This window comes from Triticum dicoccoides, chromosome 5A (genome assembly GCF_002162155.2).
Source record: "Triticum dicoccoides isolate Atlit2015 ecotype Zavitan chromosome 5A, WEW_v2.0, whole genome shotgun sequence".
In the NCBI taxonomy this organism is placed as follows: Eukaryota; Viridiplantae; Streptophyta; class Magnoliopsida; order Poales; family Poaceae; genus Triticum; species Triticum dicoccoides.
In genome coordinates, this window is record NC_041388.1 from 211,767,218 (window position 1) to 211,781,653 (window position 14,436).

Genomic DNA, 14,436 nt, shown 5'->3' on the forward strand with positions numbered 1-14,436 from the left:
CTCCACCTCCACTTTTCTAGGGTTAGCATTGGTTTAGCTCATATGAGAGATAGAGCTTTGCCCATCCACTTGATACATACTCCATTGGAGACCGAGGCCTCCGCGGAGAAGATCCCAAGTGGATTCAAGACCCCGAAAGGGAAGATCCCCTAGTGAATTCAAGACCTCCTCTTGGAGAAGAACTAGCTACTTATATCCTTCCTTTGTTATCTTTGGATCGTTGTGACCTCTTTGTGTTCATGGATCTAGCACATGTGTGATCGTTTCCTGTTGATTTGAGTGTCTCCTCTCGTTTCCCCTCATGTTTTCCCTTGTGTGTTCATCGTGTTTTTCATGGGATCCCCTCCAAATCATGAAAGATCAGCCCTAGGGTTCCACCCTACATCATAACCCTTGAAGAAAAAGACTCTCAAATGACGAGAACTGATTTCTTATTACGATGAAGTAATATTTACAGGCTTTGAAATTCTTTATGAGCTATTGTTTGTGTTTTTATTTATATGAACGAACAGTCTAACATGATAGTATTCTAATGGTTGGTCTTAGTTTAATGGCAGGTCTGTTTATTCTATTGGTTGTGGTTTAGGAGGAAAGCTTGGCCATGGCACCCGAACTGATGAGAAATACCCTAGATTGATTGAGCAGTTTCGGACTCTGAATATACAACCAATGGTTGTTGCTGCTGGTGCTTGGCATGCTGCTGTTCTGGGCAAGGATGGATGAGTTTGCACTTGGGGATGGGGACGTTATGGCTGCTTGGGTCATGGTAATGAGGAATGTGAGTCTGTTCCCAAGGTGGTTGTGTGAAGGTTTTTTATGTACCAACTAGAGATTATACCACACTTATTGTGTCATGCAAAGGTGATGTTTACTTGTTTGGATGTGGTGAGTCATCAAGCCTTGGCCACAACACTACAATTGAGGCTAGGCACTATCTAGCACACCTCCTAAGTGCTTAACAAACATGCAATTCAATTTGGTTCTGTATGTATTAGTTTGGTTGGCCTACTTGATCATCAATGCGGGATTCTTGTGGTAGTTTCTATTTTATATTAAGATTATATTGTTGATTTTTGGGATTACAAATCCTCAGTATTACCTAAAATTTAGACTGCACATTATGATCATACAAGGAAGAGCTAATGCACATGCAATGGCGGATGCTTGAGTTTAGGGATTATGTGCATATCCATATAGGGTGTAAGCAAAAACAATTTGTGCGACTAAATTTACGAGAGAGATTTGGTTTTGAGTTTTGTATTAATTATCTGTTCGATTGTAACTCCTAAGATAGTGAAGAAAGAAAAAATTTGATCAAAGTTTAGATTTTTCTGTGGGAAATAGCACATAGTATAACACCGTGGAAGATTGTGGCTACAAGTATAGCTGATATGCCAGTTGTTGCAATGATCATGTAATAGAGTTCTATTCCTTGAAGTTTCCGTAGAAAGCTAGCCATCACGAGACTATTGGATGTGCACTATTGTATCTAGAATTTATTAGTTATAGAGTGATTTTTTGTGTGTATTGTTTAATATTATGTTTTTGTTCGGTTGGTTAACCTCTTATGGCACTGTTAATCTTCAGTTTGAAGATAATTGCTTTAGTTTGCGTTGTAAGAATAAGCAAAAAGATCAGATTTGTTGATACAAGTCCTTTTAGTCCTCTCCAATTTAGCTTGCTACTTCTGAATCAATCGTCATTTTCTTTACCATATATATGTGCTTTTCCAGGGTAACAACAGGCATAGCAACGTCCTTAGCCCTGAGCAGGTGACTTCGGCAGAGTATGAATGAGAAGGTGGTGCAGGTCAGCCTTATGAATTCCATATACTGGAATGCGCATACATTTGCACTGATAGAGTCAGGCAAAGTCTATGATTTCGACGTAGGGGATAAAGGACAGCTAGGTACTAAACTTGTCGCACAAGACAGTGAGAGGGGAACCCCGGAGTGGGTCGAAATTGACCTCAGTTAGGTTCAGTTGCAACATCTCCTTCTCACTCCAATTGCATGCTACTAACCATCACCTTCCTAATTAACTTTTGATTGCAAGCACTTAGTTTGTACTCCCTCAATCCGAAAAAGCTTGTCCCAAACGTATCCCTCAAATGGATGTATCTAGCACTAACTTGGTGCTAGATACATTCATTTGAGGGACAAGCTTTTTCGGACAGAGGGAGTACCCCTATTCTGTTGGGTCTCATTTGTGTCTTAGTCGATCCTTGTGAAAATAATTACCCTGCAAGACAAACAATCTGTTGTTGTTTTTTTCGAGTGAAGGACATCATGGCTAGCTTTATTAAAATTAAACAATGTTTGCATCGTCTATGAGCTTACTGACAATACAGTCAGGAGGCTCGCCCAAACAACTAAAGGAGGATTTATTACAGAAACAAAATTTAGCTAGCACATGAGCTGCTTGGTTACAAGAGCGATAACAATGCTTGAAAATGACCTTCCCAATCAAGGAACTAGTATCCACACATTCTGCGAAGATTGCCGCTGCTGAGTCCCACGATAGTTTGACGATTACAAAAGTTAATAACCTGTAAAGAGTCTGATTCCGCTTCCACACGATTGAATCCGAAAGAATTAGCAAATACTAGACTGTCTCTCATTGCCAAAACTTCTGTAGTGATGACATATGCAGCGAAAGGGATAAATTTGCAGAGTTGAAGCTGTAAATATAAGGACCATGTCCTGTAGTCCGTTCCTTGAAAAATGAGCAGTTGATTGTGGTTGATAATTTAACATATTGTGAAACGTACCTTGCTTGGTATACTATTTTTATTTCGCTGTGCTGCTGCTATGTTGTATTTTTGATAAGTATGAACCCATGTTTAATACATGTGACCAACAATTTGTTGGTAACTAGATTCGGAGGCTGTATGGCGATTATTAACTTACTACTGGTGCTCCGTTTAAGGTGATTTTTTTGCATCACCCCCTCGGTGAAAAGCAGCAGTGTCTGGTGCTACTAAAACAGAAAACTTATATTGAATCAGTAGTATACGAACTCAAGCAAGTTAACACTGCACTTGGATTTGTAGTATACAAACTCAAGCAAGTAGAAAACACAATAGTTGCGTAACTGCAATGAATATTGTAACATCAACATTACGTCATTTGCATTACCACTAGTATGCACTGTTCAACAAGAATACTCATCTTTACAATAAAAAAGTGTGCAAGGAAAGAAGCTTCACAAAATTTGAAGGATAACATATATACACTAACCCTACTACTGTACTGAAAATCACCCTTCTAGTATTAACTAACAGAGTTCCTTTCGAAATAAAACAAACATTTTATCAATCCAGCACATGCCAATAGCCTCGCAGCCCTAAAGACATGGGGGATAACAATTGGGACGCATCAAAACAGCAACTTGAATAAGAGGATATAAAATTACTACAACACAAATACAGATCATGTGTACTAACATAAGATTGGCAACCTTTTACTGGCAGTCGGTACATCCTACTGTCCCATCCCATACCATCTACCCCTTGCCGCCCTTCTCTCCAGATCCAACATAGGATGCACAAGCATCCCTCTCACAAGCTGGTGGCAACTGGCATGCAACTCAACAAGCAACAGAATTCACTCCGTATGTGCCATCCGCACTTGGAAATAAGCCATCAGAACCTCTGGGCTGCAGTTAAGCACTGAAGCTTCAGGGTGGTTAAAGTATTACATGGTATACACGTGAAGCCTAATGTTCCATCAAAGCTGCATCAGTTTCTGATAATGGTGCTGCAAAACAGACAAGGTATCAGTTGGTCTCAAACAGGAAGTAAAACAGACAAGTGAGTTGAAACAGAAAAGGGTGCGGCAAACCTTATCCTTTTCTAGATCAATTCAGACAACACAACTACTTACAAAAGTAGCACTGGTTTAGTTACAGCATACACATAATTACTTTAACAAGCTTGTAAAGACATACCAAGCAAGTCCTCGTACGCGTCGGGGAACAAGGAAGACTCCAGCAGAAGTGGCGGGGAGAATACTTGATCAAGAGCATCATCTGTCATAAACGACTGACCACTGACTGGATAAAAAAAGTTTGCAGCACTGCTTGGATCGTCATGGCCATTCAGTTTACTTGACACAGCTGGGGTTGTATGCATTGGGCTGTCAGGATTGAAGTAAAGATCGCTTGTGCTCTTGGGTAACTTCGACTGTGACGACGATGGACCTATCTTTTGTTTTCTTCGGTTTGCCACAGCACCCACATCCTTCCTTGCAGCACCTGTTGATAGGGGAATGAAGAAGTGCTCTGAACCATCATCACTACTCTTGTCCTGTGGACTCTCCATGTTGCTCAATGGCTTTGATAGAGCAGCTTCACGAACAGAACGTCTGATGTCATGAGCAAAATAACCATCATTTTCTGCAAAGAGAATATAGAGTAGCTAATAATTAAATGAAACAAGACTCATCAAAAGCAGATTATAATCAGCAAAATAATAACATAAAGAAGAAGCATATTTTTACAGTTAGGCATTCCCTACAGTTTTCAGTTAAGAAAGAAGCTGATCTAGCCTATGTATTAAGATATGAATACCATGCATCGAACCATTTGCTTGATCTTTGGCTGAGGGGTGGGTAAGTGCTTTCTCTTCAGGCATAATTTCTTGCCTAGGTTGGTGTGCTAAGGCATTCCGTCTTTGTGTCTGTGCTCCTTTTCCAGAAGAACTTGGAGTCAGACTAAATAGAGGAGGTAGCTTTAGAGCAGGACTACTCCCAGCCTTGCCGATCTGTGCTGAACAGAGCTTAGAAGTCACCTCTGAAACTTCGCCGCTGCTTTCCTGCTTGAAAGTAAATAAGTAATTAGAAAGCATGTGAATAAATAAACAGAGAAAGGTGCAAAAAATGTTTTGCACGCTGAGACTCTTAACATAGAGATTTAATAAAGATGAAATGTACATACCCCCCTAAACTTCCAGGTTGGGCCACATCACCCCCTGAACTCCAAAATACCTGACTTAATCCCCACAACTTCCAAAAACCAGACAAATCACCCACTAGCACCCTCGTGAGTGGTTTTGCCTATGTGGAGGTTGTTTTGTTTTGTCAGCAAGGCTCAGCAGAGGCACGTAAAGAAGGCAGGAAACGGCTGAGAGGTTCCTGCCTCCATGCGAGCTCACTGGTCCTCCACTTCCTTGATTTGGTGCAGGGATTTGGGCCGGCGCCGTCATCTCTCTCGGCTCCGGCGAGCGTTGCCGCAACACCCCCTCGCGGTCGTCCTCTCTGAGCACTTATGGTGCCCTATAGAAGCTCCTGGTGCCTTGGTGAATCCTCCCGACCAAAACCCAAAGCCCCTCCCAGATGCCAGCAGATGCGGCCCCATCACCTCGGTTGTTCACGAACTCGTCCAAGCACGAATTCGAACTCAGGGTGAGCTCCCGGTTCCTTCACTGACTCCTCCCTCTCCCTCCAGCTGTCTCTCTAGCGCCTGCTCCAGTTTCTCATTCCAAACGTCGCCGGCGGCGATCATGGTGCCATCTCCGGTAGCCTTGTGACCCCGGACTGACACAGGTGAGCTCGTAGCTTTAGCCGCTCCCATTTGGTGCATGTGACGCATCCACAGGCCCCTGCAGCGCGTCTTCCGGCGTAGAGCCACCGCTGCCGCAAAGCTCGCTGGAACTGGCACGACGACGGCGTCCTGCAGGCAGGGCCAAAGAGTCGATGACGTAGGGGAAGCCGTCAAGAACGCCACGCCCGATTGCAAGACGAAAATAGCATCGGAGCAGACGGCTGCTGTTGGAGTGAGCTGTGCTGCTAGGAAGAACGCCGTGGGAACGCAGAGGCACAAGACTGCTGCTGCACGCACGCGCCGCGATGATGAGGGCTGGCGGCTCGTGGCGTGCGTCCTCCATCTTATCTGTCAGCATGACGCAGGCATTGGCACCGAACACGGAGGCCTTGATCAACGTATGTGGACATTTTTTGGCTGAGGTGGCTGCCATATCACGTCCCACAGAGGCAAAAACACTAAAAAAACATACGAGTGGGCTACGGGGTGATTTGTCCGGTTTGTGGAAGTTGGGGGGATTAAGCAAGCCATTTTGAAGTTCAGGGGGTGATGTGGCCGAAACCTGCAAGTTTACGGTGTTTATAATGTCACTGAAAAGGTGCCATGTGATGATCTGTGAGAAAACAATGGTCCATTTGATTTGACAAATGCCCCTATGCTAGAATATCTCCTCACTCATTGAAAGGATTGGGGCCATAGTCATGTGACAGCCTCTTGCTGTCAACACTTCTGCCCTTCATGAATAGTCAATGCTAGCATGAGTTCACCCCATTGCACCAACCAAAACGCAAGCCTCTTGGATCCTAGGATTCAACGGTGACAACCCAAATTTTTTACCTTTCAGCAATTATATTATTACCAGGATGGAGGTGTTCCTCATAGCAAACAACCCTAATGATATGAAAGAAACCAAATATTCTGGTATGAACACGAGGAATGACAGTAGTACAAAGGAAATATATACAATCAGAACAGCTGTTGCATTTTTGTCCATATTGAACAAGTTAAACAGGAAATGCGATAAATCATCAAACAGTAGAATCATGCAAATGAGAGTGATTTCGTACTTCTGGTCTTCCAAGCACTGTATTTTGGACAGACAACTGTCTGGAGTTTGTTTGATCCATCAGATTACTAGGTACACTATTAACTTCTTCAGAAAGTTTTGTTATTGACTGCTGCATTGCTGGAATAGCTTCCTTGAGTTGATTAATTAGGCCCTAGAAAAGGAAAAATAATGGCAAATGATTAAACAATCAGTCAAATGCCACATAAAGTCGTCCTCGGTAAAATCTGTAAATGAGGTGCATCTTCGCAAGCCATGTTTACAACAGATAAATCGAGAAAACAGCATAGCTTCTGATGGATGTTCTTATTACCTGTATACTGACTAAATGCTGGCGATGTTCGGCCAATGTTGCAGTTAATGAGTCGGCATGGCTACTAGTTTCGCTGTCAGACGCACTGCGGAGTAATTCTGGCCCCTCCCCATCATTTGCTTTGGCCTACACCATTAGTTGGCTGTATGTTACAAGTTATAACCGAATACATTGGTTCAGAACATGTGATGTGCCTGTACTTCAGGATGTGACAATACCACTATGCAATACCGATCTATCATCAATACACCACCAATGCAGAAATATGCATGGGTGGTATGTAAGGTTATTTTCATCTTTATAAGAAAAGAAAAACACATGGGGATTAAATGTCCCTGTTTCTAAATATTGTCCAGTCCACGGGCCATTTAATACGTCGTTTGTCTTGTGGTCTATTAAAAATTTAATCATATAATTCTTCATAGGTGGTTATACTTGACCCAAAATAAAATATCAATGATTTAGAGAAAATGATGCATCGTCACTATACCGGCATTGCCGGCTAGATTTCACTAACCAAAATGAAATCAAGTCAGAAGGTACAGAACAACCACACAAAACATGAGAGAAACAATGGTCTGAAAGATTGAAACAATTAAGAACTGGAAGAACATTGCAGAAAATTTGAACTAAATATGGCTATTAACATTTTGCAGAAGTTGGTAGACCTTGAAGCATGAAAAACAGGGACGTGGCAGGAGCTCTCGATGCTAAATTTTGGTTACCAAAGAATGCTGCTATATTGTATAAAATGGCCATCAAGTGAAATAGACTGCGGCAATTCATGAGTTATCTCCAGGTTAATAGGTGTGTCACTTAGCATAAAAATGCTACTGCTGCACAAGGGCACGAGCCATAGTGAAACACTGAAACTGAGAAAACCACTAAAGATAAGAGAGGCCAGCATATTAATAGGGACAAAGCAGTTCTTTGCCATCTCTAGCACTGTAAATATATTGATAGTTCTGGAGGCTCAAGGCCTTTTGACTATTTGCAGGTTGTGCCACAGATGATGTTGTTTGTCTGTACTCCTCAAAATCGATGTGTGTCTTATAATTCCACAGCTTATTATTGTGCAATAATCCTATAGTGGTTTGTAGCAGATCTAAGGGCAATTTGAGGAAATGCCACACTTTTCCTAGCACTTTGCTCCTATAGCACACTTTTCATTTTGTTGGATTAAATACCACACTTCATTGATAGCTAGATAAAACACCACAAATTGTGTTTTTTCGTCCTTTCCACGTCCAGACCCACACTTCATATTTTTTAGGACGGATTTGCCCTCCTGGTCGTTTCAATCGTTTCTTGGCAGATAGACAAAGCAGTGGGCCGCCGCCTCGCCATGCCTCCTCCGGTCCTCCCCGACGCTGCTGCCTCGCCATGACTCTCCGTGAGCCGCCGGCCTCACTGTGTCTCCTCCCTGGCGATCTGCCCGTTCCTATGCAGGAAGCGGCGCCGTCCACTGCGCTCCAGCCCCTCCGTCTTGCCAAAGAAGAGAGGCGCCGACTCTTGAAGTGCCCCGCAGCGCGTCCCCTGTCCAGGTGTAGCTGTACAAACTGGCTGACTATTGGTCGCTGTACTGGCTGACTGGCGGTTGCTGTACATGTTGGCTGGAGCTACTCGTTGCTCAACTTATTATCTTGCTAGCAGACGGCTCAAATCAAATACTAGTGGCACAGACTAACAACTTTCTCACGTGTTGATGCTTTAGATGTAGAGGAACTGTTACCAGAAGATATGGAAGCGTTTTCATATGGATGTAATCAAACTTCAGATTGAGTGAATGTAACAGTTCAGTTGATATGGATATAATCAAAATTTTGACAGCATTTTCACCTAAAGTTCCGACTTTTGACAGCACGTTCTACACGCACTTGTGAAGCCTGCCCACTAGCTCTGCTTCTCCACCATAATCTCCATGGTCTAGGGTTCCTCAGGACACATGTTAGACCAAATGAGAGAGAGAGAGAGGAGTGGCAACCTGTCGGTCGTGGTGGCAGAATGTACGTATGGAGCGTCGGAGGAGGAGAAGAAATAGGGTAAGGCGACGGCGGAGTGCCCGGAAGGAAGGAATGGCTATGTGCTGGTGTGGAAAGGAGGCACGGCGAGGTGGCGGCTCGCCGGGAGGAGGCAGGCAAGGCGGCGGCACGGTGCTTCATTCTGGTCTGCATCTGCTGCGTTGATCATTTCCTTTTTTTATCTGTCATGTGTTGATCGTGGAAACGGCCTGAGGGTAAATCCGTCCTAGCAAAAATGAGTTGTGGGTCTGAACGTGGAAAAGCAGTAAAAAGATCATTTGTGGTATTTTGTCCAAGTATCAATCAAAGATGTGCTATTTACTCTAATAAAAAGAAAGGTGTGCTATAGGGGCAAACTCCCAGGAAAGCCGTGGCATTTTCTCAAATTGAACAAATCTAATGGGAGGTTGAACTTTCTCCCAGTCGAAAAAATTGAAATGTTGACCCCATTTAGAAAAAGAACATTTGAGCTAAAAATATATATGTGTGGGACATATTCAAATTACTGATGATTAGAAACCAATGTTAGCACATAATCTGTGATGCTAAACTTTGTATAGGTGCCAAAATTCTTTTACCGTAGTGACCAAGAGAATTGACAGCACTTTTTACCCAATATTACACAGAAAGAACATGAGCTATAACTTTGTACCGCTTGATGGAAAACTATAACAGCATTGTGCAGAAAAAAGCTGGTCTAATATATAGGAATAGTTTACTCACAACTCACAGTGCATGACATTTGATGCTTCCATAAGATCAATGAGTTTAAATTAATATTTAATAAAATGACTGCAACATATTAGAATGCAGAGAGAAGAATATCACATGGAAACCAAGTTTTGAAGAAAACTTTATGGAAACCACGTTTGAAAGTTTCAAAAAAATCTGAGAAAAATACAGGATGTTAAGAGAATGATGTTCTATTCTCAATTTTCCATACGAAATTCCAAGTTCAAACACATTACCATCTACAAGCTATGAAAAGAACAAATTTAGGAATGAATAGTGATGTTTACTGTTTGACCTACTCAATGCTGATTTTAATCTTTTTTTCATACCTCATAAATGGTAATGTGTTTGAACTTAGGAATTTCACATGCTAATAGGACATCACTCTTAACATCCCTTTTTTTACGATTTTTTCAAAACTACAAAACATTATTTCCACGTAGTTTTCACCGGTTTCCACTTTCCACCAAAACTTGGTTTCCATGTTGTGATATTCTCTCTCTAGAGTGTAAGCTCTGGTAAAACTGGTAGTTCGATCATGCTGCGAGATTAAATAAATTCATGGTTTAAAAAGGTGTGCCTCCGCAATTGCAGAACGCCTAGCTGCTAGACTGCTAGGCATGTGCTTAAGCATGCCTAGGTGTGTGCTTAGGCAAGAAAGTTGCTAGGCACATACAAGACTAGGAATTTAACCTGGTGCTTTTTTTAACCCTGCACAAATTAAACAATTGCTTACCAAATGAAGAGATTGTTTATGAATACGCTGCAAAGCATGAGTCCAACGTCGAAGAATTTCAGCTACGTCAACAGTTTGTTGGACACGCCCATTCCTATCATCTAATATTGGAAGAGCTTCTTCCTTTCCCTGGAATAAAGATATCTGCTCCTGTTTATCCAAAATTTGAGACGTTTCACCAGCTCGAGCTGATAGTAATTCAGAATGCGGGATGCTTGAACTTGTATCCATTGCTGCTAGCAATTGTGATCCAGATATACGGTACCTAAAAGAACGCATTTTGTGGAACAAGGTGAATAGTGATGATTAAGGATATTTGGATCAAAATGTAAAGTTTAACAGAAAGTGGATCACACCTATGCTCACGGTGTGCTATAAGATCTTCAATTGGCCCGGAAGCTAAAACCTCATGCTGACCTGCAAGGGTATTTCCATTACTATCTAGAAGAAGCTAAAACATTATGCTGTCGTGCATGATATGGGTAGTTTGAGCATGCTGGACACACATATTCTGGAAACAATACTTCATTGACTGTACCTTTGCGAGCCAATATCGATTCCCACAAACGTGTTGCCTTAGATACCAAATGTGAATTCTGTCCAGATGAGCTTGAGATACGTTCGTCCCACAGTTCCCCCTCTAGCTTGGCTTTGTTCCTCATATCTTGTAGCTTCTCTAACTCCTGTTGCAGATATGCCTGAAAGCTCCATGCAAACATCATAAGAAATGAAAACAGGACCCAAAACATAACCATCTGAATGGACTGTATAGAAGCTACCCTGTACCTCTTCAGCACATAGACTTCGGAATTCAGCTGTCATTTCATGGGCTAAATTTGACCAGGTTGTCTGCCTTTGAACAGCAATGTTTGCATTTTTAAGAAATTTACGCCTCTCAAGAGCAATCCTTGCCTGTTAGGAATATCACATATGAACTCGCAGATAAACTCATAAAGAGAAATAAGCCCTGAGATAACCGGGTGTTTTTACTACAAGGACAAACACCAGAGACCAAATTTCCTTAATGGTAGCAAAGGTGGTCCATGTGTTTGGATAAATTATGCTATCAGGCTCAGTTTGTTGTTGCTGAACCGTGTTGTGATGTGTGTATTCGCTAAGCTACTGCATATAAGAACTCAAAAAGGATCCACTACTCTTCCTTAGAAGCCAAATAAAATGTACATAAATCAGGTTGACTAATGGTTTTCCTCTCACATTTCATCTTGCATCTTCCACAACGAAAAGAAGAGTACATTTGCAAAATGACTAAGTAAGCGAGCAGCCAAACAATCATAATCCAACAGCAGTTCAACATATCATGATTATATTATAACAATCTGCCTCAATGCCAAACGGAGCGTATATCTGGATCTAAAAATGGTTTGTGTACCCATCAGTTATTATACAAGCCTACTAGCTTCATTGAGTTTGCATCTTGTACAAGATTCAAATTATTCTGTTGTGTTTATTTCCTAGGTAAGAATATACTTACTGGAGAGGAATCATACTCAAATTCTACAGGCAAGTGAAGTCATCAGGTTTCAACAAAGAAGTTAGCTTGCTAAGGGGTATATTATCTTGTCATGCTCAAGAAAGGAAGAGATAAATCTTGCTTCACTAAACTGAATTGCTGTGCATAAAGACAACTAAGACTGAAGTAGTGAAGCCTGCTGTATCCACGTTATTGGTCTCGCATCAAAAAATCAAACTGTACCTCATGTGAGGTGCCCGAAGTCCCCAGCATTAAATTAAAGTATACCAAACAAAATACTCGCCAGTCTAGAAAAGTTTCGTACTGATAAGAACTTTTAGGACTTCATGTTCTCTTTATAAATGATTTGCATTTTAGGGTAGAAGGTAGTCCTAAAAGAGGGTCACCATACGATATAACATAAATTAACAGTTCCGAAAATTTAAGAGCAAGCTATCCTTGCCTTTGTTACAGGAAGTAATGCAGCTGCATGAAGATAAGAAACGTCTGTGAGTGCTGCCGGCAGTGGATTTGATGCTACATCAGCCGCAAATGTTCTCCTATGGACTTCCCTCAAGGCATGTACAGAGAGTTGCCACAAAAGCTCAACAAATCTGCATCAGTGTAGGGAGTATAAGCTGTTACAAGGACAATTCTGAAAATATACCAAGTTGTCTGATCAGCTGATTTACAAGCAGTTAGTTTACATCAATGACTATTGGACTTTGTTTTCTAAGAGTGCGAACTGAGTGGCTACATATTGTAGTCACGTTTTCGATATCTTAAAGATCAGCATGTTGTTCTGGCCTTCAGACAAGTTGATCAATGCAATAGAACTTATTAACACATGTTCCAAATCTATGAAGGAACAATATGGAATCATCAACAGGCACATAAAGTTAAACGCAATCTAAATTGTGTGCCTACGGGGTATGGTGACATGAGGTGAGGTGCGGCACAATGCCTCAAGCAATTCACAGCGCAATGTGTTAGGCCTAAACACTCCTGTTTGGTGTGTCAGTGTTTCTCTCCTACTCACTTTTCATGTGCTTTGTACTTCAGGTGACTTAAGGATCTAGCACATTGAGCGGTGGTGCAACCTTGATTGCATTGCTCAATTCTCATAATACATTGTCTGCTATCTTAGGTGAATAATCAAAATCGAGAAGCATGTAGAGAACTCATTTCTAGCACAGTAAATACTATAATCGATCCCCCTTTTAAATTAGCTGACATAAGCATTAAGCACTAGCATTCACTACCTATCTTCATATTAGCTGACATAATATTTGAGAGAAACCATGAACTATGGATAGAGACAATCAAAGCCGCATGATTGCATCCAGTTGCAGCAGACCTTTTCAACTTAGTAACAACGTTTCAATGAATGCAGTTAAGCTACATTGCACATTTGTGCAGCACGACAAGCAGCACAAACAGGACTAGCCGATTTCTAACCGACCAAACTACAGGCATCCATGTGTACTGACCTAGGCCCGCAGCAGGTGGCGAGAGACGAAACCCTGGAGTTGCTCCGTGGCAGCGCTCCCTGCTGCTCCAGCTCGCTGATGATACATTGTACGATCTAACCAAGCAACGAAACCACAAGTCAAAACAAGGCTGCTTTCGCGTGCACCCAATTATCAGAAAAGCTAAGCAAATCTGCAAAATCCAACCTTGCGGAACTCCCTGGACTGCGCGGAATCAAAGATCGGCCACACTTTGTCGAAGTCCTGTGCAACGGAGAATCACACTCAGGAAACATATATCTCAAAAGAACCGGAAAAGGAATACCAGCGAACGGGGTAAAATAGCGAAGAGCCGGAGAGGCTGAGGAGGATTTGAGAGCGCGTGCGTGCGTGCCTTGGCGGACTGCGCGGGGCCGCGGAGTGAGGATAGGAGGAAGTAGAGGAGCTGTTCGCCGAGGCGAGGGTTGGAGTGCCGGAAGAGGCCGACGCGAGGAGAGGCCGCGCCGGCGGGGGAGCCGAGGACGACTGGATCGAGGCCGAGGAGGAGGCAGTTGGTATACATGGCGCCCTCCAGCTCCGCCTCCCGCTCCTTCTCCCTATCGGTCGACATGGTCGCCGGTTTCTACTTGGTGGCCGGGTTGGGGCTAGGTTTAGGAGGAGGCGGGCGCCATTGGAGTTAGAGATCTCGCGAGGCGGAGGTCGAGGTGGACGACAAACAAAAAAGATACTGTAAAGTACATGTCCGGTCCAAAGAGCATGTCTATCGGACCCCGTATAATGTCAACAAGTTAATTACATCCATAATACATAAATTTGCAATACAGTAACAATATCATACATAATCTTTAAAAACCCATAAAAAATGGTACAACAACTTTCGTAACAGCACATATTCATACATTTTCCGTCAAATTTGACACATGCCGTTTATTTCCTGTTATTAATGCCCACATAAGCTCCCTATGTAATGTGTGTGTCCTACTTGTCAGTTAAACACAGAAAGGAATAATGTAGAGTAAAAATAAAGGAACTGGAATCGAACCATAGAGCAGCGACAAGTCGGGCTTGTAGCGCGCGAGACGAGACC

The 14,436-nt window shown here is 42.4% G+C and overlaps 1 protein-coding gene and 1 pseudogene across 2 annotated transcripts; one reads left to right on the forward strand and one right to left on the reverse strand.

Annotated features, from left to right (window-relative positions):
- The first annotated feature begins 439 nt into the window (after positions 1–439).
- LOC119299361 lies at positions 440–1,977 on the forward strand (annotated as a pseudogene).
- A 1,147-nt stretch (positions 1,978–3,124) lies between these two features.
- LOC119300727 (AUGMIN subunit 6-like) lies at positions 3,125–14,079 on the reverse strand. 2 transcript variants are annotated; one of them, XM_037577624.1, is made up of 13 exons: positions 13,744–14,079; positions 13,557–13,613; positions 13,371–13,465; positions 12,344–12,494; positions 11,196–11,321; positions 10,948–11,107; positions 10,766–10,826; positions 10,410–10,674; positions 6,921–7,046; positions 6,609–6,761; positions 4,582–4,813; positions 3,949–4,395; positions 3,125–3,758 (listed from the first exon to the last, which is right to left on the reverse strand). In XM_037577624.1, exons 1-13 carry the CDS (start codon positions 13,957–13,959, stop codon positions 3,718–3,720), a joined length of 2,130 nt encoding a protein of 709 aa, XP_037433521.1. In that variant the 5' UTR covers positions 13,960–14,079; the 3' UTR covers positions 3,125–3,717. The 2 variants fall into 2 exon arrangements, with proteins under 2 accessions (XP_037433521.1, XP_037433520.1); XM_037577623.1 differs by having other exon boundaries at positions 4,570–4,813; positions 13,744–14,078.
- Between the last annotated feature and the right edge of the window lie 357 nt (positions 14,080–14,436).